Source organism: Ovis aries, chromosome 14 (assembly GCF_016772045.2).
Source record: "Ovis aries strain OAR_USU_Benz2616 breed Rambouillet chromosome 14, ARS-UI_Ramb_v3.0, whole genome shotgun sequence".
NCBI classification, from domain to species: domain Eukaryota; kingdom Metazoa; phylum Chordata; class Mammalia; order Artiodactyla; family Bovidae; genus Ovis; species Ovis aries.
In genome coordinates this window covers 13,438,219-13,464,074 of record NC_056067.1, presented here as the reverse complement: position 1 = coordinate 13,464,074, position 25,856 = coordinate 13,438,219, and the positions used below count along the sequence as shown (strand labels likewise).

Sequence of the window (25,856 nt, the reverse complement as noted above, 5' to 3'; positions counted from 1 at the left end):
CCTCCAGGCACCTGCGGGCCGCGCAGCCCGCGGGCACCGGCGGACGCTCAGCGGCACCCGCGCGAGGGCACCATGCCGCGCTCCTTCCTCGTGAAGACGCACTCCAGCCACAGAGTCCCCAACTACGGGCAGCTGGAGACGCAGAGAGGTAGGGGCTGCGCGTTTCCCTGCCCCGCCCAGGGCTCGACTCCCGCGGGGCAAGAGGGGAAACGCCTCCGCGCCCCCCCCCCCGCGCCCCCCGGGAGCCGGGACACCTGTCCCAGGTGGGAGGGGGGACCACGGGGCTGAAGGTAGGAAGGTGTCCCGCGGGCGCCTTGTGCACTTCAGGGACCTCGGCCTCGCGTCAGGCAGAGTGGGTGAGGATTCTCTGTCCACTTAGATTAAGTTTCCAGGCCCCTAGTCACTCTGAGGCTCTTCGCTATGGCCTGGCATGTTCATCCTAGCAAAGGGACCCCAGGGCCATCTTCCTTGGACAGGATATTTGAGACAGCCCCACAGATATTGCGGAGAGAGATGACGTGACCCCAGGCTGCTCTCCAAGGGCCCCCAGAGCATCCTGGCTTGGGTGGTGAGCAGAGAGAATGGGAAGAGTGACCCAGGGGGCCCGTGGTGCCAAGGCCCACCTCACCCAGTAGTCTGCTGGGCTCCCCCAATGCCTTCTCACCCCTCCTGGGGGTCTCCTTCCTTCCCACCCCCCCTCACCCTAGAGAAGGTTGCCCAGGGTAGGTTGGACTAAGGGAGGACAGTCCTCACCCAGCTGGGGAAACGGGTGTCCAGCAACCAGGCCTGTGTACTCATCCCCACTCCCTTTAGTGTCAGGACACGTGGAGGTCCCAGGGCAAAGGGCTCTCTAGAGTGGTTAGAGCTGCCTCCAGCTCCACAGCTTCTTGGGGTGACGTCTCTGGGGTACTGCTGTCTGAGGGGGGAGGAGAGACATTGTGGAGACTAGAGCACACAGTCAGTGCCCACTCAGGACTGGCAGCAGGGAGACAGTCCAGGCTTGAGGGTGGGGGGCGGGTGCTGCCACCAGTGGGCAGAGTCTAGGACTGGGAGTCTCAACTTCACATTTAGAAATCCAGTGGAGTCACCACCAGCAATTTTATAAAATAAAAAAGAACAGAAACCATCAGAGTGCAATGCAGATGGTAAAGGAAGCTTCTTTTGGATATACATGTGTGGCAGAACACATAATCCACATAGGTCATGGCTTGAAAGGCTGAAAGACCACTGTCTAGAGTCCAGCGTCACAGGCACCCCACTTTACATCTGTGCAACCCTGCAGCCGCCCAAGGCCCAGTGACTGACGGCCAGGGAGCAGCCTCGGGGCCACCAGTGTTCTGCTGCCTCCCTCTCTCCCTCATCCTTGAGCACCAGCTTCCTGAGGCCAAGTGGCTGTGGTGACCCTCTTTCTGTCAGGCAGTTAACCTAGCATAGACCTGCTAGGTTATAGGGTCCGGGATTTGGGGTCCCCCATTCTTCACTTTTCAATAAGTGCCCTCTTAGGCCTCCCCAGGGAGGGCTGCCGTCTATGGGGTCGCACAGAGTCGGACACGACTGAAGCAACTTAGCAGCAGCAGCAGCAGGGAACCCCTGAAGCCTGAAGGGAATTTAAAAGTCTATTCTCCCAGGAATCTGAGCTACAGGATGAATGAAACAATCCAGCTAACCCAGGACGTATGGGGAAACATTTAAAGTATTAGCAGAGGTACCCCCTGTGGTCCAGTGGGTAAGACTCTGTGCTCCCAATGCATGGGGCCTGGATTCAACCTCTGGTCAGGGAACTAGATCCCACGTGCCGCAACTAAGACCCAGCACAGCCAAAGTAATTAATTAACTAAAAAGAAAAATATTCACAGAAGCATGCAGTCACAAGCACCCAGCAGATGGCTGCCTCTCGCCTGCCCTCCCACTAGGGCCGACACTGGCCCCCAGATAGGGTTTGGCTTCATGGTGGCACCTGGGGCCTGGGCAGTGGCTGAGCCTCAGAGACTTAAGGTGACTCTTTTCCTATACAAGGGCCCTTAGACTCTCCGGGCACCCCAGTGCTGTCTCTAGAAATTCCTTGGACTTCATCTCTTAGCTGGTCACTGTCCAGCCTCCATTTCTGGAAGGACAGGAGACTGGTGTGTTGATGTTATCACTGGGAGGACTGCAGTGGAAAATGGTGAAGTCAGGAGAGAGTGGCGGGGGGCAAACTTCCTTCACTTATCCGTTTCTCCGCATCCTTGTCAACACGTCTAGTTGCCTATTTCTAATTCTAGCCATCCTAGCGGGTATGGCGTGGCACCTCACTATGGCTTTACCCTGCACCTCCCTGCAGGCTAAGGATACTGAGCATCTTTTCCGGTGCTTACTGGCCATGTGTATGTCTTCCTTGGAGAAATGTCTATTCACGTTCTTTACCCATTTAAAAATTGGAGTATTCATTGTTTCACTATTGAGTGCAGTTTCCCTATATATTCTCAACTCGAATTCCTTATCAGATATCTGATTTGCAAATATTTTCCCCATTCTATGGTCTGTCTTTCTCAACCCAGAGCAATAGTGCGGACGCAGAAATGGGGCCAGAGATTTATCTCGACACATGAAATAAGAAATAGATTGAGAGCTGTTTGGAGCTTTGATCGTTGGGGAACTGCAGAACTGAACTCTTACTTGCCTACTTGTTTACTCTGGGGGCTTCTGCCCCTGGGTCAAGCATGAGGCACACTGGCCCACAGCCTGAGGGCAGGCCGACCCAGGAGGCAGTGGACACCAGCTCGAACAACCTGTTTTGACCCGGGAGCATCTGCAGGAGGCTGTGTGCACCAGTGTTGCGATGGGCAAGGGGGGGGGTCGGAGGTGACTCGAGGCCAATTAGCTATTTTACACACATCGGCCTGCTGCCAAGTGCTGTGAATTAATGCTGTGTGGGAGCCCACAGGACGGAGCTCCAAGCTGGCCCTGAGCTGGGGTAAAAGCTCAGAGGCAGGGCCTGTCCTGCCCAGGGGGCTTCCATTGGCCCCTGAGGGCTGCTCTGGGACCCTGTGAGATGTTTCTCTGTCCTTGTTTTTAAAGAGGCACTGAGATTCCTGCTCTGACCCAGTGGCCCACACTTCTGTCTGGTGAGCCCTTTGCACAGGGCTCCCGAAGGCCTGGTCGTGGGATTGGGCCAGGAAGGCGGGTAGAACTCTCAGCACTGGGACTCAGACTTCACTGTGCCCTGTCTCCCCGCCCTACTTCTAGATACCAGTGGTGCCTGTTCAGCCTGTGGAGGGCTGGTGGTGCCCTTCATCCTCCCAGACAAGGTGGCCCCGTCCACATCTGGCGACTCTCCCCAGCCCTGGGACTTCACCTCCGTCGTTGCCCATGTCTCCCTGCCCCTCCCCACGTTCCTGTGTAATGAGGAAGCTGGCAGGGCCTCGGGGCCAGGCCCCCTGGAAGTCAGCCTGGAGGACCCTCGGGCTGGCCGGGCCCCCAGCGCACCTCTCAGAGACAGTGTGAACCACCTCAACCTGCCTCCGCTGCTGGCTCTGCCCACGCGCTGGCCCTCGATCCTGAACGCAGATGGGGCCCAGGCTCCTGGCTGCTGCCTGCCGGGGGCTGAGCGGGCCCCCTGCACCCCGGGGGGCTTCCCCTGCCACAAGCCCTTCCACGCGCCGGCCGCCTTGGCCGGGCATCAGCAGCTACACTGCCACCTGCAGGCCCAGCGCTGCTTTACCTGCAAGTTCTGCGACAAGGAGTACGGCAGCCTGGGCGCCCTCAAGATGCACATCCGCACGCACACGCTGCCCTGCCTCTGCGCCGTCTGCGGCAAGGCCTTCTCCAGGCCCTGGCTGCTCCAGGGCCACCTCCGGACCCACACAGGTAGACGCGGGCCCCCAAGGAGCCAGCGGGGGGCAGGGTGAGGCCTGGCTCTCAAAGCGGGAGATGCGGGGAGAGGGGTGGTTTCATGAGCAAGAGCAGATGCGCACACAGTGCTTCTACTTCCTGGTGTCCTGAGGCTGTGAGGCAAAGGCCCACACCCCTGGACTCACAGGCGCCGGGTTTAGGACACACAGGCATCCTTTAGGGGGCATTCCTGTCTCCAGTATCAACTCACACACCTGGTGGGATGCACAGGGTGTCTGCAGGGCCTGACTTCTCACATTCCATGACCTTTCCAGATTCTGGAGGAGAAGGAAAGGAGAGGAGCCAGAAGGGCCTGGCTTGGGCGGGAGGACCCCAGGGGAACATACAGTCTGTCTGAGGGACAGAGACGGGGGCTGGGAGTTACTCTGGAGCAAACCCATCGTTGGGTGAGAGGGTGGCCGCAGAGTGCCAAGTGCTGCAGAAGAGGGGCAGATGGGAGGGGAACGTGGGGCACGGAGCCGCGGCTTCACTCTGTCGATTATAAACTAAACAGTCCACAAACAGTGCAAGGGCCCAGCCTTGCCCTGCCCCCAGGGACTCTTCATCTCGAGTCCTGGGCTTTGTGAGGCACTTGGTGATTGAGAGACAGGCACGGAGAGGCAGCTCCAGGCCTCACAACACACACTTTCCATAACTGGACCCTCCCTTACCCTCGGTCACAGCCCTGTGAGTCGTACTGAGTGAGGGACGGGAAGGAGGGTTTCATAGGAGCCTTTTTTCATGCTGGAAATCCATCTGGTTTTCCCTGACCACTCACTGAGGATGTTCCCCTCCGGGCGCCCCATCACATCATCAGGGGTCAGCGCCCTGATCTGGGAACACAAGGGCCGGGCAGCGGGAACGTAATGCTCTGGGCCCCGCGGACTCTCCACACAGGCAGAGCTGAACAGAGGACTCTCACTGACCTTCCTTTTACACCTGTTGGGTCGGCCTAACAGAAGGTCCTAGCAGGACTCTGTCCAAATCCCCGCTCGCCCTGACTGGAGGCGGCCTGGAGGACACGGGCGTGCTCCAGGGCCTGCGCGCCACCCGCGCACAGCCACCCTCACGGCTTGGGGGGAGATGGGGGTGGGCACAGCTGCCAGAAGGCTTGCAGCACCTCTCCCGTCCAGGGCTGGTGGCAGGGGCCCCGGGGAGCTCCAGCAGAAGAGTCATCTTGCCAAAGTCTGTGTTTTAGCTGCTGAGGTCTTTACTGGGCACGTGACCCCTTGGCTGACGGCAGGCGTGGAGAGGACCCACCATCAGTTATCCAGAGGGAGGGGGCGACGGGGAGGAAGGCGTTGGAGTCCCTGTAGTGGGGCTGAGCGAGCCTCTGGACGGGGCACAGGTTATTCATTCACAAGGCGGGGGCTGCCCCCTCAGTGTTCTGACTGCTGCAAGTGGGTCCCTCACCGGTGTCCCCTCCGCTCCCCTAGGTGAGAAGCCCTACACCTGCCCTCACTGCAGCAGGGCCTTCGCCGACCGCTCCAACCTGCGGGCCCACCTACAGACGCACTCGGACACCAAGAAGTATCGGTGTAAACACTGCGCTAAGACCTTCTCCCGCATGGCGCTCCTGGCGCGGCATGAGGAGGCTGGCTGCTGCACCCCCTGAGAGGGGAGGGGTGTCCTCAAGGAGCCCGGTGCCCTCCCCTGCCCAGGTGAGGGGCTTCTCTCCAGGGAAGACGCTCATCCTGACGAGAACCTCCGTGCTCAGCTGGCACAGGCGACCCCCAAGCAAGGCTGACAAGGCCGGGGCTGCCCTGGGTGCACTCCGCTCCTGACTGACAGGTTGACCTGGGCCAAGCACATCCCTGGGGGCCACCTGCCGGCAGAGCTACCTCGAGGCTCACCTCCACCTCCCTGGGGGTGGGCCAAGCTGTCTCATGTCACGTGTGCACAGGTTCACACTCACGACACGCATCCCCCTGCCTCCTCCTCACTAGGCTGTCCTGAGGAGGGAGCAGCAGGAGGCCCCGAGGTGGGTGGATTCGCGGCAATAAAGAGCCTGCACTCCCGATGCGCCGGCCTCTGAGGCTCGCCCAGTCCCCCAGGTCCGCGGAGGAGGCTGAACTCTGACAGGCTGCTGCAGCTGCAGGGCACCTGGATGATCCGGGCTTCTGGCCAGAGTAGGGGAAACCGAGGGGCAAGGGCCTAGAGCTGTGCGGTACTTCTGGGCTGGCAGCCCCAGGTGAGCAGGACGCCTTCCCTTGGAAGGACGTGGGGACAGTTCAGCGCAGACGAGGGACGGGGTGAGGGTGTGAGAGAGCTCCCGAGGCCGCCTGTCTGCGGTGGGCGTTTATCTCCTCAAAGTCTAACTCAGAGGACAGTCCATGCTGTGCCTGCAGCGTCTCTACTGACCACCACAGACACAGCTTCACTGTAGCCCCCTGCCCGCGGCCCAAGCCCGTCACTCAGTGTCCAGCCTCCTTCCTGCACGTGCTCTCCTGAGGCTGCAGCACCCTCAAACCAGCGAACAGCCCATCTTTGATCCCACCCAGACACACAGCTTCCCAAACTGACTCCGACGCTGAGACCCCATTTCCTTGTCATGGGCAGTCACCTGCTGGGCTGGCCCGGCTTCTTGGCAGTGTGTCTGAGTCATCTGCGCCAGACCCTGCAGGGTGGCGTTCAGGAACCGGGAAGGAAGCCTGAGTCTGGTGGAGATGGGTTGAGTCCTTGACACCAGGAGGGGACGCCTATTCCTCTCTGCAAGAGGGCTGGTCCCGGCCAAGGGACAGAGTTAGGCACCTCAGTCCTGCTCCCAGAGTGAAGTCACACGGCAAGTGGCAGAGGCTTCCGCTCTCAGCCTTGAGCCACCGGACCTGCTGAGCCCCTTCCTGTGTCCTGTGTGACAGGACCACACCGCCCCCGGCTCTGCAAACACAGACCCCGAGGGACACATCGGGGCGAACAGGCCCTGGGTGGCTGGTTTGATGACGGCCATCAGAAGGGACCTGGGGACATGCCAGAGGAAACTGGACCTTGGGCTTCTTTGGACCAAGGGTGACCCTGACGAAGCTAACCACCCAGGAGAGCCCCCTGCTCCAGCCTGAGCCAGACTGCGTCCACCGACAAAACACAGGCCCTGAGGAGGAAGCCACACTCGCGCTCCCAGGCCCGCTGCTCCCCTCACAGGAATCAGCCTCCCTCGAGGGACAGATGGCAAGAACCGGACGTTTCCCTTGAAAGAAACATGCCCTTTGCTGGGGTGGCCGTTACAGACCCACAGAGCGGGGCCCTCAGACCACAGAGAATGATTCCCCCACAGGCCTGGAGGCCGGAAGTCTGAGGCTGAGGTGCCGGCCAGGCTGGTCCCTTCTGGGGCCCCAGGCCTCTCTTAGCTCCTGTTTTGCTGGCTCCTCTGACATTCTGTGGCTCATGGAAGCATCACCCCCACCTCTGCCTCCGTCTTCCCACGTGTGTGTGTCTGTCTCTGTATCCAGATCTCCCCTTTTTATAAGGACATCCGACAGACTGGGCGAGGACCCACCCTGATGACCTCCTCTTGACAACATCTGCAAAGACCCGGTTTCCAAATGAGGCCGCGTTCTGAGGTTCCTTGGGGTCAGGACCTCAGCGTATGAATGGGGGGCACTGTTCACCCTGTAACAGCTGACGACAACACCCATTTGCCCACAGATGCCTGGTGGGTCCCTGTTCCCCTCAGGCACAAAGGGTCGAGGCGGCAGCCATCTCACTGCCAACTTGCTAGAAACACCCCACCAAAGGTGGCATGAGCCCACCCCTGCGGCCCCCTCTGGAGTTTGCTGGTGCCTGACCCCACCTCCTCTCCACTGTCCTGGTCAGGGCCCCACTGTGGGTGAGAAGGGGCCTATGGCCTACAGGTATGCCCCACCACCACCCCGCACAGTCTCCTGAAGTGCCCGGGCCACTGCTGGGTCGGGGGGAGGGGTGGCGGGGTGGGCAGCCCAGGGCTTGAGAGCCTCTGCTGGTTCCTGGCAAAGGCTGAGCTCCAACTGCACTGGTGTTTGTGTCCGACCACCGCACTGGACGGCTTTTTTTTAAATGGCATCCAGATGCCTGAAGGAAGCTATATTGTAAATTGTGTTCTATTTCTGAGCACCAATATCTAAATGAAGCCGATGCACCTGTTGGGGATGGAGGAAGGGAATTTCACAAGCCTAAAATAAAGTCCCATGTTTGCCCTTCTGTGCTGGCCCATGGAAAATGCTCTTATATTTATATCTGGGCTGGCAGAGGGTGGGTTGGCAGGCAGGGTGAAGACAGGCCCGGGCACCTGTCAGGGAGCCAACGTGGAATGAATGGGGGAGACTTTCCCCTCCGAGCAGGGCGGCTGCAGTCAGCACACCGCGTCCCTGCCATGGGGCCACATCCCCTCTGGCCACTCAGGCCTCACAGCTTCCCACCTCTCTGTTCCTCATGGTTCTGCCTGGTCAGCAGCAGCACTGACCTAGGACACTCTGGGGCCCACTCCCAGTACCCACGAGTGGGGATCAGGAAGGGTCCAACCCTCACTCACACTTGACCCCACGTGAGGTGGGGCACTGCTATCTGGGTCTCCTGCTCCCCACCTATAGGCTTTCTTTTCTCTACCCAGACTTTTATGTATCACACTTTCTCTTTTCTCCCTTCGGAAGGCCTTTTGATCACACTGCTCCACGCATGCTATCAGTGCCTCTCTCGAGGGCGTGAGATTGGGTCGGGGAACAGGAACCCGAGGACCTGAGGAATAGGAATCAGGTGTTTTGGAGGCGGTGGGCTAAGTCTGGGCAAAAGCAGGAGCCTAAGAAATCCGCAGGATTCTGGACAAGAGAATTGGGGTAGGGGGCGGCATCTGCACCGTATGAAAAGTGCTCTCGGGAGGCGTGTGAGGGGTGGCAGACAAAAAACCCCTGGGGCTGCCTTCTGACTGGGACGCTAGTGCCTGGCTCATGGCTCAGGTCCCAGGACAGGTGTGGGAGGGATGCCCAGCCTCCTGGGGGCCCAGCTGCCCCCCATTCCCTGTTAAGACTTCTCTCCTGAATCTGCAGATGCACTAGGGAGCCCAGAGGCTTCCATAAATATCGGGTTGGCCCAGAATATTCCGGGGGTTCTCTGGAAGTTTGAAAATAGCCCACTGGTTACTATCTATACTCAGAGAGCCCACTCCTGGCTTCCACTTGGTGGCTAAGTATAGCTCCCTGGCAAAGTTCAGTGGAACAAAAGTTTCCAGCCTCCATCACCTTGCAGATGGTGGAGCATTCCAGGGAGAGCACCACCGCAGCCAAGACCGAGAGGTGCTAGGGAGAGGCTGGGACCTGGGCGTGGCGGGCGGCACCCCCTCCTTGAGTCGGGGGTCTGTGGGCCTCTGCCGGCAAATGCAGACTCCTTGCCAGGTGAGCAGTGAGGCATGCTGGCTCCAGCCTCGGGGCTCTGCTGGGCTTCACTCTACTGCGACACCTCGGTGTCTGTGAGAAAGTAGGGGAGCCTCTGCTGCAGAATTCAGGAGGGGCCAGGGAGACATGGCAGCCAAGGAGACACGAGACGCCAAAAATGCAACACAACTGGTCATTCTAGGGAGACCCTCCACCCTTAACCTCTCCCAGATGCTGTGTCCATTCTTGGCCACCAAGTTTCAGCTCCAGTGCACCTCTCCTCCCAGCTGCCTCCGCCAGGCCCACTGAGCCGCTGGAGAGGTGGTCTGGCAGCTGCCCAAGCATCCATCCCTAGGTGCCCACAGAGCGCTGGGCAGAGCTGGAGGACAGGAGGGCAGAGGGCAAGAGTGGAGGGGGCTCCCACCAGGGCCATCCTTGGGTATAATGTAGAATAGACAACGGTCCTCCCGTGGGTCAGTCAGAGCCTCCGACTGCGTTTCACAGCCCGCTCTCCCCAGGCTGACCCCTCCCATGCCTCCGCCCCTCAGCGGCTCTTCTGTCCCCATAAGGATGGCCTGGAACTAGTGCTCAGGAAGATGCAGAATCACTTCAGCTGTTGCTTGCAGCTCAAACACCTGCCACCTGTCCTCCCCTTGGGAACAGGCCTGAGGCCCAGGACACAGTCACACCTGCGCTTCAGAAATGGGAGGCTGCGGGAAGGCGGGTCACGGAGCCCAGGGGCTCTTCTGTGGGCGCTGCAGGGCAGCCTCTGAGATGTAGCGGCTTGGGACCAGTCAGAAAGAGCCCGAGACTGAGGACGGTCAGGTGACCCTGCTGGGCATTGGGGAGGCACGGCCAGCCAGCCGGCCGCTCAGCTCTGGTCACCTGAGGGGTCATCTACCTCCTTCTCTTGCAGAACCTAACCCACACTCCTACACCAGCAGTTCTTAAGGTGGTCAGCAGACCAGGCACTGCACTGAGGGAGGCTGGTTACAGTCACCATACCCGTGGACAGTGCAGAAGCTGGGGGGCCACACTTCCAGAGGCTCCGCACACAGCAGGGCACCACAGTTCACCAGCACCTACCCACACAAAGCACATCAGCTTCAGGACATCTTCTGTCCCCGAGTCCTGGTCCCTCTGAGCTTCTGAGTGAAGAACTACACTTGCCAGTGACAAGCATTTGTGCTTTTGAGAAAAAAATGGCAATTTTGGAAATGGCTGTCTTCCCTAAAAGCTTGGCAGTTTCCCAAGTTTAAAGACTTTTCGGATGAGAGTTTTGACGCTATAAAGTGAAGCTCGTTGGCATTTGGAAGCTCTGCTTAGTCAGTGAAGCAGTGTTTTCCAAATGACCAGTGTAGATGCCACAAAGCCCTGCCTGCACCAAAGACAAAGCAGCAGACAGACCAGCAGAGCACGGCGAGCTCACTGCCCAGCGCCAGGATCAGAGTGCACCCAGAGGAAATCTCGTCCTTTCCAACCAGAGCTGTGTTGTCTAAAAGCGGTTACAGTGCAGCCCACCCGTCAGGCAAAGTGTTACAAGGAGGATGTTCATGGGGCCAAATGCAAAGACGTGCAAAAACGCCAAACACTGCCACTGTCCTCACTACAGCTTTGTCTCAGAAAATAGCTATTGTTCACAAAATGTTAAGGTGTGATGGGTTTATTATGATTATTTTTAATAAACTTAATGAACAAAATCTTTAAGAAACTTAGCACATTTAACTTCTGAAGCAGGTAAAAATAAATGGGAGCCCCCCCTCCATACTCATTCTTCGGGGTCCTCAATCGTCTGTGAGGGTGTGAGAGTCCCTGAGACGCACAGCGTGGGAACCCCTGTCCTTCGTGTGACCCTGGCATGTGAACGTGAGCTCTCAGGGCTGGAGCAGCAGGTGGGCAGCCTGGGGAGGAGCTGGGCAGTGGGCCCATCGTTCCAGGGGAGACACTGGCTGGTCACGTGGGGGTGACTCTGCCTAGATGCTTTCTGCTTTAATCACTGACTCTGGGAACAACTCTGAGGCCATGTGACTTCCTCACCCCTGTATTCACCTTCCTGACCCCACAGTCACCCAGTTCCACCTCCCAAGCCTTTCTCAGACCAGATTCTTCACCTCGACCCTCATAGCCTTCACCACAGTCCACATTCTCACAATTTCTCAGGCTGACAGCGGAAGAATCTTCCTGGCCCCCAGGTCCATCTTCCATCCAGCCTTCACCCTGCATGCTGGTGCAGCTCCACCACCCGCTCACCCAGCGCTGCTCCAACCTCAGACAGGCTGTCTGTCTGTCCTGCAGCCTCGAGTTCAAGCCCGACATCCTCGGCAGCACGTATGAAGCCACTCTCCCCCATGACCTCCGCCGCGGGGTGGCAGCCTGTATATCCATGCCTGACCTCTACCAGATCCTGGACAGACACCTGACAACCATCAAGAGGAGGGAATAAACGGAACAAGGCGACCTCGACGTAACCAGACTCTCCTCCCCTTTTAATCCAGCTATCGGGGCTTTTCCCAGCCTTGGAGAGGGGTCTGCTCTCTTTAGCACAAATGGAATAACCATCATTAGCCCCAGGAGGCCTGCAAAGCAGTCTCCTGGGTTATCCAGGCCACAGGAATCAAGCCCCAGATCTATTTACAGGGGCGGCTGGGGTGCTGGACCACACGTGCGGGCGTTTGCAAGCAGGTGAGCTGGGTGCATGTGTCCCTTGATGAGGGCAATAGTTTCCACAGTCAGTGGCTCAGGCGGGGAGGCGGGAGTGTGGGCAGATGCCAGCTGCCTGTCCTGGTTGGCCAGGCCTCCCCACCTTGTGCATACAGTACGTGATGCCATGTCTGGAGCTCTTGCTTGGGAGAGCTGGAAGCGATGGACTCCATGTAACTTACTCATGATTTAACCAAATGAACAGGTTTTCTGAAGTGTGACTGCACTTACATGAGAGCTCCTTTGGGGACAAGAGTGACCGGCAGTTACTGCAGATGCACGTGGCAGGGCACTGACGTGACCTCTCTTGTGTTTTTGTCCCCTGTAAGGGAGGATGCTGGCACAGAGAACCTGAAGCAGCTTGCCCGGAGTCCCAAGTGGGCCTGTGGCAGAGCTGGGATTTCCCGCTCCAGGGTCCTGGCTCCTAAACCACACCGCTGCCCAGTAAGCAATTTTGAATTTCCTTTTACTTGGAAATCAGAAATAAGGCACTAGATCAGAATGGCAGACACTGTCTTTAACCCAGGGCCACGGCATGGGGTGAGATGGTCACAAGGGGCTGGGAGGATGTTCAGGGAGGGGAGCTCTGGAAGCCAAGTGGGAAGGGACCCTCATGCCTGGCCGGGGGAGGAGGAAGGGCTTGCAGATGGAAGCAGGCCGGAAGGAAGCCACTCAGAGCTGACCAGAGTTTGGGAAACAAGACAGAGAGGCAGCGGAAAAAGAGAGGGAGGTCGGAGTGATGGGTGTGTGTGTGTGTGTGTGTGTGTGTGTGTGTGTGTGAAACAAGACAGAGAGGCAGCGGAAAAAGAGAGGGAGGTCAGAGTGATGGGTCCATGTGTGTGTGTGTGTGTGTGTGTGTGTGTGTGTGTGTGTGTGAAACAAGACAGAGAGGCAGCGGAAAAAGAGAGGGAGGTCGGAGTGATGGGTCCGTGTGTGTGTGTGTGTGTGTGTGTGTGTGTGTTAGTCGCTCAGTCGTATCTGACTCTTTTCAGCCCCATGAACTGTAGCCCACTAGGCTTCTCTGTCCATGGAATACTCCAGGCAAGAACACCGGAGTGGATGGCCATTCTCTTCTCCAGAGGCTTTTCCTGATCCAGGGATCCAACCCTGGTTTCCTGCATCGCAGGCAGATTCTTTACCGTGTGAGCTACAGGGAAGTCCTAACCCACAGGAACACTTTGTAATTACAGAGGGTGATGGGTCCATAGAAGAGCTTGAAAAGATCCTGAGGCAGGTGACTGTGGTATGCTCACAGCGGGCATGGGGCTAAAGAGGACGCAGGGAAGCGGCCCGCAGTACCGTGCGCACAGCGGGGGCTCCCTGTAGACCCTGTCAGCCCTCAGCTCTGGGCCACTCCACCCAGAGCCTTTCCTCTGGATGGGAATGTCCCCAGGGACTCTCAGAAAGACCCAAAGCTGAGCACAGAACATGACTGGGGACGATTATGTTTGCAAGCAGGGTCAGTGAACCATGGCCCAGAAGCCAGAACCAGCCCTTCCCACCAACTTCTGGACAGCCCATGAGCTGAGGATGGATGTGCCCAAAAAGAGCAGAAGACACAGCAGCATTATTCACAGTGGTCAGCAGGCAGATGAATAAAGCATGGTCCATCCGTACAAAGGGACACCCTTAGCAATAAAAAGGGAGGAAATCGTGACACACACCACACGGGGGTGTCCCCTGAGGACGTGATGCTCACTGACATAAACCAGACACAAAAAGGCATGTGCTGTGCGGTTCCACTGATACAGGGACCTAAAGGAGTCACAGTCACAGAGACAGCAAGTAGATGGCGGCTGTGGGGGCTGGGGAAGGAGGGGTGGAGGGAGGGAGGGGTTTAGTGGGAAGAGAGTCTCAGCTTGAGAAGGTGAGGGAGTTCTGGAAGCAGACGGAAGTGATGGCCATACCACAATGTGAATGCTCCTCCGAACTGTACACTTAAAAATGGTTACAATGGAAATTTTAAAAAATTCTGTTAAAAAAAAAAAGTACCAAAAAATCAAAAGATTTTGCGGCCAGAAAATAGTCTATGAGTGTCATGCCTCCGTGTCTCTGTCACAACCCATGGAGACCTGCCTGCTGTGCAAGCGCAGAGTACAAGTCCTGGGTCTTTAGAGATCACCAAGTTCAAGGCCTTAATCTCCAAGGCCAAGATACTAAGTCCTGAGGAGTTCAGATGATGAGAAGGACAACAAGAAATGAGGTGGGGGTGAAGTCTGGGGCTCTGGGCCCTTCTCACTCTGAACAGGTGCTCCCAACCAGTGTACAGGAGGGTTTGGCTGCTTGCTGGCTCCCAGCTCGGCCTGAGGAAGAGATGGACTTCCTCCTGGAGGGATGGCGCACTCCTGTTCAGTCCGCTCCCCGCTGCCTCCGCTGCCAGAACGTCCCTCCCACCTTCCGCTGGCACACCACCCTGCTTGCATCACTCCTTGGTGCCCCGGCCACCTCAGCCCCCACTGCCGACTCCTCTCACACACTCACCGCAGCCCATGCTGTGGGCACCACCTGTGTTACTGCAGGGTGGAATCTGCCTGCACCTTCGCACCACCACTTCTTCTGGAAGTGTCAGATGACCCCCGCCCCCACGGTAATCTCCCAGAAGACTCCCTCCCTTTCTCTCACTGCCACGCTCTCTGGTGTTTCACCCCCAGATTCCAAAAAAAGCCTCGCTGCTGAGGGTCTCCAGGGTGGACTGATGAAAATGAAAGGGCAATAAAGAAAACTCGACACATCATCTTTTCAAGTCACCTCCTGTCCATTAAGTCCCTGGAGGGAGCATTGCTCTGCTGTGGAAACACTTCTCTGTGGCTTGGAAAGTTACGTACACACCGGGCTGGTCTGACTGCAGAGCACCTGTGTGTCCTGGGCTCTTTGTTACTCATGGTGTGGCCCTTGACCAGCAAGCTTCTGCCCTCAACACCCGGGACACTGGCTACACAGGCAGTCTTCCAGACCTCCTGACTCAGAATCAGCATTTCAACACGCTCCCTGGGTGACTGGTACTCACACTAATGTTTGAGCAACGCCATACCATGCGCTCTCTTAGCAACACTGAGAAATCACTGCAAATGAAAGGAAATCTGGGAAAGCACATCAAAACCACAAGGAGACACGACTTCACACCTCACGGCCGTTAGGGAGTCTGAGCAAAAAAGGAAGGAAAAGAAAGAATTAGTGTCAGTGAGGACACAGGAAATGGAAGCTGGGGACTTTGGTGGGGAGGTAACATGGTGCAGCAGCATGGAAAAAAACTGGACGTTCCTCAGAAAATTAAACACGGAACTGCCGCGTGACTCTGAAACTCTACCTCTGGGTGTGTACCCCAAAGAACCAAATAAGAGGAACTTTAATAAGAGACAGTGGACACCCACATTCACAGCAGCGTTACTCGCCAACAGCCAAGGGTTGGAAGCAACACAAATACCCACAACAGATGAGTGGATAAGCAACATGTGGTCCATCCATACAATGGAATATTACTCAGCCTTAAAAAGCAGGGAAATTCTGGCATCTGCTACAACATGGATGAACCTTCAGGACATTATGTGCAGTGAAATAAGCCAGACACAGGATTCTACTTACGTGGATCCCTGGTGCAGACAAATTCAGACACAGAGAGTAAAAGAGTAGCTGCCAGGGGCTGGAGGAGGAGATTCACATCCAGTGTTTATTGACCATAGAGTCTCAGTTTGGGAAGAGGAAAAAGTTCTGGAGATGGACCTGGGGACGACTGCACATGGATGTCAGTACACTTACTGCCACTGAACTGCACACTTGAAAATGGTTAAGGACTTCCCTGGTGGGTCCAGGGGTAAGACTCTGTGCTCTCAAGGCAGGGGACTTGGGTTCAATCCCTGGTCAGGGAGCTAGATCCCACATGTTGCAACCAAGACCCAGCGCAACCAAATTTTTTTTTTCAAAGGAAAAGGTTAAGAAGGTAAATTTTATGTTATATATTTTACATCAAAAAAATGCTTTGAAATCAGACAGGAAGTCTGAGGAAGACTGTGAGAAACGCTCCAGGGTCTGTTCTTGTCCTGCAACTTTGACACTTCAGGCTGACTCCCTGAGATGTCAAGGCACCTACCACATCTCCATGAAACACATTTTAATGGAGCAAATCAGAACACGTGACCATCTGTAAAAGCTTCTGTCCTTTGGTTTATCACTCCCACTATGGCAGAACAGGCATTAACCCACATCTAGTTTACAAAAAGCCCCAGAAATAGAGGTCCTGTGATGAGCTTATCTTCTACATGCTTGAAGGCTGACTGTTCAGAAGAGCAGGGGCTGATGGTGTCAGCCTGGGGTCTATGCTCAGCCCTCTTTCAGGGGGCTTGTTTGTTCAAGGTTCCCCACTACACAAATGCACAGTCAGGCACTTATACCCATGTGTTCAACTGTGAGCATGGTTCACACGATCATAACACTGAGAACATTACCTGTATCGGGGAGGATGGATTGTGGTGGGGATAGAAAACAATTCCTCATTTCTGCTTGATGACAATCAAAAGATACCATCGAAAATGATAATAAAGGAAGAAGAAAAAGAAAGAGGGAAACAAGTAGGGTGTTTAGAAACATGGAGGAAGGGGCTTCCCTGTGGTTGAGAATCTGTCTGTCAATGCAGGGGATGCGTGTTCAATTGCTGGTCCAAGAAGATCCCATGTGCCACGGGGCAACTAAGCCCATGTGCCTCAACTACTGAGCTGGCACTCTAGGGCCCATGCTTCCCAAGAGAAGCCACCGCAACGAGAAGCCGGTGCGCCGCCAACTAGAGAGCGGCCCTCGCCAGATGCAGCTAGAGAACATGCAGCAGTGAAGACCCAGTGCAGCCAAAACAGCCCATTAATTCAAGAAGAAGAGTAACAGGGAGGAAAACAACAGATGTAAAAGTGGCTGCCTTTGGACTCCCCTGGCAGTCCAGTGCAGGGGACACAGTTTCCCTTCCATCCCTGGCCTGGGAAGGTCCCACCACGGGGCAGCTAGGCCTGTGCTCCACAACAAGAGAAGCCACCAAAATAAGAAGCCTGCACACCAGGACCAAGAGTGGCCCCTGCTCACTACAACTAGAGAAAGTCCACGCCCAGCAATGAAGACCCAGTTCAGCCAAAATAAGTTAAAAAATAAAGTGGCTGCCGAACTTGGGGGTGAGCATAGAAGAGTGTCTGGTAATTCTCTCTTTAAATCAAGTACCTGTAATACTGTCTTTGTCTTAGTTTGTTCAGGATGCTGTAACAAACAATACCACAGACTTGGGGCCTTAAACAACCACCCCTGAGTTCTCACAGTTTGGAAGCTGGGAGTACGAGATCAAGGTGCTGGCAGGCTTGGTGTCTGACAAGGGCGCCTTCCTGGATCATGATGGTACCCTCACCTGGAGAAAGGGTGAGGAGCTCTGTGGGATCTTTTATGAGGGCCCCACCCCCATAACCTCATCACTCCCAGAGGCCCCCTCCTAACGCCATCCTACTGGGGGTTAGGTTTCAACATCTGAGTGTGGGGTGACACATTTCACTCTATAGTCAATACTTAAATTATAAACAATAACATGAAGTCCCCCAGAGTGGGACACCCGGCACAATACTCGGTGTAAAACAGATGGCATCATGAACCTGTGAGATGTCCCTTCATCACTGCCACACACTGTACAAATCACTGATACTCATAGGCGACCTTGCTTCTATAGTTCAGAGAATACACTGCGACCACTGTCCAGAGAAATGCACCAACAGCTCTTCAAAGGAAGTTTTAATGGCTCTGCATGAAACAAAACAGTGACTCCAAGAAGAATGTAACAACCATCAGAAACACAACTGAAAACAGTGAGATACCATTTTTCATGGATCAGGTGGACGGGGAGCTGCTGTGCTGGGGAAGGTTCCAGATCCCTTACTTTGGTGGCTGGCATCAATGAAACTTCCAGAGGGAACTTGCCAAGAGCTATCAACTTTACCTCAGGTACATCCTGCTAGGCCCTTCAATTCCAATTTCAGGGATTTATCCTAAAAAAGGACTCAACACTTGCCCAAGAAACCTGCTTGTGTCCCAAGACTGGTAACAACTTCATTGTCAACCAACAGGGTACCAGTTGGACAAGTTATGGCAAATGGAGATCTTCAGGATGGTCTCTAAAACACACCTAATGAGAAGAGAGCTATCTGCTGATACTTGTAGGAACAGAACCGGGGGGCTGCGCTCCTATCTTCACTGAAAACGGAATCATTTTAAAGCCGAAAATAAATTTTTACAAACAGAAGGGGGAAACTGGGAGTTATTGTGTAAGGAATAGAATTTGACCTTAGGAAAATGGAAAAGTTCTAGAGTTGGAGAGTGGTGATGGTTGCCCAACAATCTGAAGATATTTAATGCCACAGAACTGCAAGCTTCAAAGTAGTTAAAATGGTACGTTTTACCCCAATAAGCGTCATTATAAATGTGACAACCCACTTCAACAGGGAGGCCTGGCGTGCTGCAATCCATGGGGTCGCAAAGAGTCGGACACGACTGAGCGACTGAACTTTAACCCTGAAAAGAGAACCCCGGCTGGTACGGAGCTTTAAAAGAGGGGGGAAGGGCTGGGAAGTACCTATTCCGAAGAAGTTCCTCCCTTAGCAGCCCCTCACTCAGGAACTGGTTGGTGAGGGGGTGGGGAGTCTGTGGGAACCCTGGGCGGCGGGGTGAGGGGAAGCTCAGGCAGCCGGGCTGAGAAAAACTCGGGCGACGGAAACTCAGGGCGGCCGGGTGAGGGGAATTTCGGGCCGCTGAGTGAGGGAAACCAGGGCGGCGAGGCGTGGAGGACCTCGGGCGGCGGAGTGCGTGTCTTACGGCGTCGAGCGCGGCATTCACCCAGAGGCCTCATCTGGAACCCTCGGCGCAGGTTGGGGAACTGCACCGCCAGGCGCCTGCGCGGAGCTCGCGCCTGCGCGGACTTCTGAGTGTGAGGGGTCGGGGGCGGAGGCGAACCAATCTCTGCGCCTGCGCAGAGTCGGATCGTGTTTTCGGGCCAGCGGGGGCGGGCTCAGGGTCGCCAGCCTATCTTCCGATGCCACTCATTGGTTGAGCGGTGGAGCATGGGCCAGGCCCGCCTTTAATTGGGCGACACGCGAGCAGGTGGGGCGTCGAGGACCAATCGCCGGTCCCGCTGCGGCGCGTGTCTGGAAGGCTGGCGGCCGTGGGTTGGGGTCGCTCTGTTCTTCGGCCATGGCCTCAGAGAAGCCGATCGTGGTGGTGACTTGCACCGCGCCCGTCAACATCGCGGTCGTCAAATACTGTGAGTGGTGGGTTCGTGAGGAGCAGGATGTGGGGGCTCTGCGGACAGGGAAACTGAGGCTGGGAGGGGCTTGTTTGGGCGGTGGACCGGATCCCCGGACAGCGGCAGGTAGGCTGGGCCCTCGTGTGGACGTGATTGTAGTCCGCGTGCAGATGTGGGGACCCTCCCGCGGTGCGATCGCGGAGCTGGGCACCACGTGCAGCCAGAAGACCTGGGGACGTGTTTCATACAGGACGCCGGCCCCCGTGGGGGCTTGATTCCCACGGCCACGCCCACCCTGCCACCTCCACCTGCTCTCGGTGTCTGTCTTGTTCAGGTCTCAAGAATGCTCCCGGGATTGGCTCCTTTCCCTCACTAGTTTCTGGAGAGTCACCCGCGTAAATCTTGGAGTCCCCAGGGGGGAGGGGCCACAATTTGCTTGGCAATATGCCTTTGCAAAGTAACTGGGCTGTTTCCAGTTTGGATCAATTATGGGAAAAGCTGCTCTAAACTTTAGTGTACAGGTTTTTGTGTCAATGTAAATTCTCATTCTTCTAGATAAATGCCCCGGGAGTACACTTGCTAGGCCATAGAGTGGTTGCATGTTTGTTTTTTTAAAGAAACAAACTTTTCCCATTTGGCTGTACCATATTTCATTCCCGCCAACCACATAAAACCGTATGGGTGATCCAGCTTTCTGGCATCCATTGTTGTCACCAGCTATTATTTTAGCCATTCTGATGGTGACATCGCACTGTGGCTTTAGCTTGTTTCTTCTGCTGCTCAGTGAAGTTGAACAGCGTTCCATGTGCTCATTTCCTCTCCGTGAGTCTTAGGTGAAATCTCTCTTCAGGACTTTCATCCACATTCTAACTGAACTGTTTGCTTATTACCATTGAGTTTTGAGAGTTCGTTTTGTATTTTAGATAATAATCCTTGCTACATACAAGATTTGCAAATATTTTCTCCCACCATGTAGCTTCTCTTTTCATCCTCCTAACAGAGCCTTTCAAAAGGTTGAAGTTGTTAGACGGTGGTGGGGGCCAATGTGTCATCTTCTCCATCCTTGGTAGCAAGTCAGAGACGTCTTGATTCTAGCCCTTCATCCTGAAGAGTGTTAACTATGTTTTTTCCTAAAAGTTTTAGGCTTTTACATTTTAAATTGAAGTCTGATCTATTTTGAGTACTTTTGTTCAAGACATGAGACTGAGGCATGGCTGTGTTGGGCCATGGATGTCCAGTCACCCAGCGGCATTTTCAGAAGCCGCACCCCTCCTCCAAGGAACTGCTTTTGCACTTTTGTCAGCAAGCAACTGGGCATGTTTATGGGGGATCGTTCTGGGTTCTCCTGGGTTATCCACCAGGATTCATTCTCCTCATGTCCTGTAACTGTTTTCGTTCCCACCTGTGCCTAACAGTGGATCTGAAATTTTGGACTTTCTGGAAAGTTTTCCGTATTTGCTGTGATATGCAGGAGTGGAAGAGCTCAACAGAAGTGGGGGAAATTCCAGAGTGTCTCCAGGGGTATAAACAGGGAGATTTAATAAGTTTTCGGTAAATGGGGCTTCTTCTGTTTGGGAGGGAAATGGAAGAGACTTAAATCAGGGCACTCAGCACCCGGCAGGCACTCTAAGACTATTTGCTGAATGAGTGAAAAACAAAACAGAAGCAGTGAAGCAGGGGGTGGACTGGCCTCCAGCTCTGCTCTTGGGAGCTCAGTGAAGTGGGGAGCAATTGCCAAGGGGTTCCTGAGGGCAGGGGCACACCAGGAGGAGGACTTAGATTGTGCAGTGAAAGAGCAAGATCCAGGCAACTTGGGGATCTATGGGGTGGCCGTGGTGGTGGGGAGGGGCAGGGCACTGGTGGTGCTGGTAGACGGGGCTGGGACACTGACTGGCTTTGCGGTGGGCTGTCTGTTCCAGGGGGAAAGCGAGATGAGGAGCTGATCCTACCCATCAATTCCTCTCTGAGTGTCACATTGCACCAGGATCAGGTGAGCATGGTTGATGATATACATCGAAAAAATATTTACAAAACCCCTGTTTACAGATGGTAGCAGTACATCTCCAGCCAACAAACACCATCCGTCCCATCGCTCACTGAGAGGTGTGCTCAGCACACGGGCACGTACATGCTGAGCCCTCCTAGGAGGTCCCTGCCCTGCATTTTCTGCTGGGAGATGGGCATGTGGGCCCTTGCCCTGTGTAGTGGACACCCATGGGGCGTCCCCACCACTCAAGCCTGGCCTGCCTTGGCCTCCACCTCCACGTCCCTGTTCTCTAGCAAGGCCACTGCCCTGAGTGGGCGACCAAGAGGGACCAGGGGAGGAAAGGCCCCACAGAGAGGGGAGCTTGGCTGGTACTCACCACCGAGGTGCCCTGCGCTTTCTTTCCCAGTTAAAAACCACCACGACGGCCGCCATCAGCAGGGACTTCACAGAGGATCGGATTTGGCTGAATGGCCAGGAGGAGGATGTGGGGCAGCCTCGCCTCCAGGCCTGCCTGAGGGAGAGTGAGTAGGGTCCTTGGGGATGCTGGGGTTAGGACAAGCCTGCCCCTACCCCTGTGCCGCTTCCTTGCGCTGGGCGGGTGTGAGCACATAGAAGGCACTGCCGTCACCTGCCCCCTCCCCACCTCACACCTCAGGGGCCGCCAATGCTTGTCAGCCTGGCCAGGTCTGGGCCTGGGGTCTCCCGAGAAGGGGGAGGTCTGTGTAAGGAGCTCGGGCAGAGGCCGGTCCCCCTGTGCTGACCCAGGCGTCGTCTCCCATCCCCACAGTCCGCCGCCTGGCCCGCAAGCGGAGGAGCAACGGCCATGAAGACCCACTGCCTCTCAGCCTCAGCTACAAGGTTCACGTGGCCTCGGAGAACAACTTCCCCACAGCTGCAGGCCTGGCCTCCTCTGCTGCAGGCTATGCCTGCCTAGGTGGGTACCCCGGGACAGGTCCCTCACGAGCTTGCCCTGCACGCGAGGCCATGGCCTCAGCCATGTCGTACCTCTGAATGCTGAGATATTCTGGGGGCTCTGAGGGGAGGACCCAGCACATGACAAAATCCCCCTCAAACTGGCTTAAACTAAGTGGGGGTGATTTCTTGGCTTATGAGCAGAACCCCAGGGCTGTGGCTGGCTCCAGGCTCTCAGACGGCCTATTAGGAGCCCATCTTGCTTCTTCGGAACCCCTGCTCTGCTCTGCCCTCCTGTGGCTCACTCTCTAGCAGGGCCCCCCACCCCCAGGCTGGGGGCAGAGCCGGTCACCACAGCAGTGGGTGGTTGGGTCACGTCCTCCACGTAGCGCTGAGACCAGTGAACCAGGGCAGACAGCTGGCCTTGTGGACCCCTCCAGGGCCTCATCCCAGCATCATGCCCTTAAGAAGTCCTGGCCTACGCCCAGCACTGCCAGCAGCCCCAGGCCTCCTGGTGCCCAGGGGGCTCTTCCTCCCAGCAGCTCATGTACCCTGAGAGCCCTCTGTGGAGGCTAAGCCTGTGAGTACGTGGGTGCTGACTGCCAGCCACGGAGCTGAGGGCCAAGGCTCCATCCCCCAGGTGCCCCCCTTCTTTACCACTGAGCACAGACCACCCCCCACCCCCAGCCTATCTGAGCCTTCCCCACCTCCACCTGCAGCCTACGCCCTGGCCCAGGTCTATGGGGTGGACAGCGATCTGTCGGAAGTGGCCCGCAGGGGCTCAGGCAGCGCCTGCCGTAGCCTGTATGGTGGCTTTGTGGAGTGGCAGATGGGGGAGCGCCCCGATGGGAAGGACAGCATCGCCCATCAGGTGGCCCCCGAGTCACACTGGCCAGAGCTCCGAGTCCTGATCCTCGTGGTGAGTGAGGGGCCCAGCTGGGGTCGAGAGGGCCTTCCCAGGCTCCCTGGGCCGCGGGCACAGTGAAAGCCTCCCTCCCTCGCTGCAGGTGAGCGCCGAGAGGAAGCCGATGGGCAGCACTGCAGGCATGCAGACCAGCGTGGAGACCAGTGCCCTGCTCAAGGTGAGGCCAGCGGGCGGCTGGTGGGCGGCTCCTCAGGGTGCTCGGAAACCAGGCTCCACGGCTCCACACAGCTCACAGGCTGGCCGTCTGCCTTACAGTTCCGGGCAGAGGCACTGGTGCCGGCGCGCATGGCCGAGATGACCCGCTGCATCAGGGAGCGCGACTTCCAGGCCTTTGGCCAGCTGACCATGAAGGATAGCAACCAGTTCCACGCCACCTGCCTGGACACCTTCCCGCCCATCTCCTACCTCAGTGACACATCCCGGCGCATCATCCAGCTGGTGCACCGCTTCAATGCTCACCACGGGCGGACCAAGGCAGGTGCGGGGCTGGGCGCCCCAGGCGGGCTTCATGGAGCCTGCTTTGCTGGGGGCTGCGTCTCCATCTCACTCTCATTGGTGGCACAGCCCCCATGTTGGAAAAACTCCACTCCCACCTGAGTGGGTGGCCTGTGGGTCCTGGAAGCTGGTCTGAGCCCATCTGACCGCCCGGTTCCAGGTGGCGTACACTTTTGATGCGGGTCCCAACGCCGTGGTCTTCACGCTGGATGACACCGTGGCTGAGTTTGTGGCTGCCGTGAGGCACAGCTTCCCCCCTGAGTCGAACGGAGAAAAGTGAGTTGCAGGTCCCCATCCAGGAGGCTGTGGCGGGCAGCAACCATGAGGACCACAGGCAGTGTCCCCACACGCGTGCCCATGTGGCTGTGGATGCTCGTCCACTTGGCCCAGCCCCAGGGGCACATGCCTGTCTCTGGCGGCTCCTGTGATGATGAGGGCGTCTGGATTTCTCCCTCCCAGCTGTTTAAGGGGCCCTGTTCTCATTGTGGGGACACTTGACCCGCTAGGGATGTGAGAAGCGTCTTTTTATCTGTCACCCTAAGGAGGCAGTGAGGCTTCTGGTAGGTGGAGCTGAGTACTGCTCCCACACTGCGTGGGATTGGCCCCACCATTGAGGACGTAGAGGCTCTAGACTCATTGCCCTGGTTACCACGGGGGTGGTTTGTAGGATTAAGCTTGAACTGAGGCTGTTTCTTAAGCTGTCTCCCCATGGGGCACGGCAGCATGGTGGGCCAGGGCGAGGGGCAGTATTAGAGCCTCGTGGAGGTGTCCTGAAGCCCTCCCCTCAGAGACAGCCAGACCCTGGCTTTCTCACTCCAGGTGTGCCTGTACTCACCATTTGACCACCTCGAGGTGTGCAGCCCAGTGGCATTAAGAACAGGCTGAGCACCCTTGTTCATCAGCCCCAAAGGCCCTGACCCTGCTGGCAGTCACGGTTCCCAGCAGTCCTGCATCTGCCTGCACTGCACACCTCCCACCCCTGCCGTACTTAGACTGCAGTCCAGCCCTGCCTTCTTCCCCCAGGTTTCTGAAGGGGCTGCCCGTGGAGCCCATCCTGCTCTCAGATGAGCTTAAAGCTGCGCTGGGCATGGACCCTGTCCCTGGCAGCATCAGATACATCATCGCCACTCAGGTGAGTCCTGGTTGCACACCACATGCGCCCTGCAGGCTCGCCCCAGGGCATCCACAGGAGGGCCAGTGAAGTAGCTGTGACCCTGCTCCCTGGTTTCACAGCACCTAGTGTTCCCCTCAGTCACTCACAGAATATTTAAGGACTGATGGATGCCTGTGGTGTGCAGGGGTGGGGCTGGACTGTGGTGTACCCTCCAGAGCAGGTCAGGGTCCTATCTGACTCCTAGACCTGTGACCTATGCTCTCCAGGCCTTGGCCTCTGCCGACCGCTCCAGACTTGCTATCCACTCCACGTCTGCCCAGAGGGACTGAGCCTCTGCCTGAGGATTGGGCCCTGGGCCCAGCATCACCAGGGTGTCTGACCTGCCTGCATTTCCTGGAAGGGCAGGTGCACCCTGTCCCTCCCTGATGATAATTTCTTAACCCCACAGGTGGGACCCGGGCCTCAGGTCCTGGACGACCCTGTCGCTCATCTCCTGGGTCCTGACGGTCTGCCAAAGCCAGCTGCCTGACCACCTCTTTGATGGGGCCCGGCCGCCGCTGGGAGAAGGGGCCGCTTCACTGGGATTGGGAGCCGGGTGTGGTGGTCAACAGGCCACGCTTGTTGGGATTTGTGGGTAACTGCCTGCTCTGGGCCAGGCCATGTGCTGTGGCTGAGTTGGGCAATGGATGACGCCTGCAGCCACCCAGATGATCAGGGGAAGCCCCCCCAAGTGCCTCACCTTTCCCTGACCTGCACCCAGCGCTTGCTGAGATGGGGACCTGGACCCTGATCCAAGACCAGGGGACTGAGCCGGCAGGGAGCTGCTGGTGCATCGATCATGAAGGGCCCTCAGGCCCCGGACTCATGGGCACCCCACTGCCACAGGAGGTGATGGCATGTCGGGGTACCCCTCAGAGCTGGAAGCCGGGTCACCGTGCAGGGGACGACCTCAGGACAGCTCCATGAAGTGCTCCCTCAACTCTGAGCCCAGGCCCCTGAGTGGGTGCAGTGTTGTGTCTGCGGGACAGAGGAGCAGTGCCAAGGCCAGAGTAAAGGCAGTTCGAGGACTCACCTGGCCTGGTGTGCTTTCTTCAGCCCTCACCCAGGGGGCTGGGCGGGCATTGTGGGGGGTGGGGCTGGGGCCTCCCCGCCATGCCTGGGATGCTTAGCACAGGCCACAGCCACACAGTGGTGGGTAGACGTGGTCACTAAGGCCGACAGGCTGGGGAAATGGTTCGGGTTTGGCTTTAAGCTCGGTC

General features: G+C 56.9%; 2 protein-coding genes across 2 annotated transcripts; both read left to right on the top strand.

Annotated features, from left to right (window-relative positions):
- Positions 1–20: 20 nt before the first annotated feature.
- SNAI3 (snail family transcriptional repressor 3) lies at positions 21–8,043 on the top strand. The gene is made up of 3 exons (XM_027977734.3): positions 21–148; positions 3,226–3,846; positions 5,307–8,043. Exons 1-3 carry the CDS (start codon positions 73–75, stop codon positions 5,483–5,485), a joined length of 876 nt encoding a protein of 291 aa, XP_027833535.1. The 5' UTR covers positions 21–72; the 3' UTR covers positions 5,486–8,043.
- An 11,025-nt stretch (positions 8,044–19,068) lies between these two features.
- MVD (mevalonate diphosphate decarboxylase) lies at positions 19,069–25,668 on the top strand. The gene is made up of 10 exons (XM_027977733.3): positions 19,069–19,182; positions 21,084–21,154; positions 21,558–21,672; positions 21,939–22,085; positions 22,783–22,982; positions 23,071–23,145; positions 23,244–23,462; positions 23,644–23,759; positions 24,507–24,615; positions 25,046–25,668. The coding sequence occupies exons 1-10, from the start codon at positions 19,113–19,115 to the stop codon at positions 25,124–25,126; spliced, it is 1,203 nt and encodes a 400-aa protein (XP_027833534.1). The 5' UTR covers positions 19,069–19,112; the 3' UTR covers positions 25,127–25,668.
- Positions 25,669–25,856: the final 188 nt, after the last annotated feature.

Excerpts from the sequence above, each read along its gene's own strand:
- SNAI3 (XM_027977734.3), top strand. The coding sequence starts at position 73 with ATGCCGCGCTCCTTCCTCGTGAAGACGCACTCCAGCCACAGAGTCCCC. Across the intron at positions 149-3,225 it reads GCAGCTGGAGACGCAGAGAG|ATACCAGTGGTGCCTGTTCA; the intron begins GTAGGGGCTGCG and ends CCCTACTTCTAG. Across the intron at positions 3,847-5,306 it reads CCACCTCCGGACCCACACAG|GTGAGAAGCCCTACACCTGC; the intron begins GTAGACGCGGGC and ends CCGCTCCCCTAG.
- MVD (XM_027977733.3), top strand. The coding sequence starts at position 19,113 with ATGGCCTCAGAGAAGCCGATCGTGGTGGTGACTTGCACCGCGCCCGTC. Across the intron at positions 22,983-23,070 it reads TCCGAGTCCTGATCCTCGTG|GTGAGCGCCGAGAGGAAGCC; the intron begins GTGAGTGAGGGG and ends CCCTCGCTGCAG. Across the intron at positions 23,463-23,643 it reads CTCACCACGGGCGGACCAAG|GTGGCGTACACTTTTGATGC; the intron begins GCAGGTGCGGGG and ends GCCCGGTTCCAG.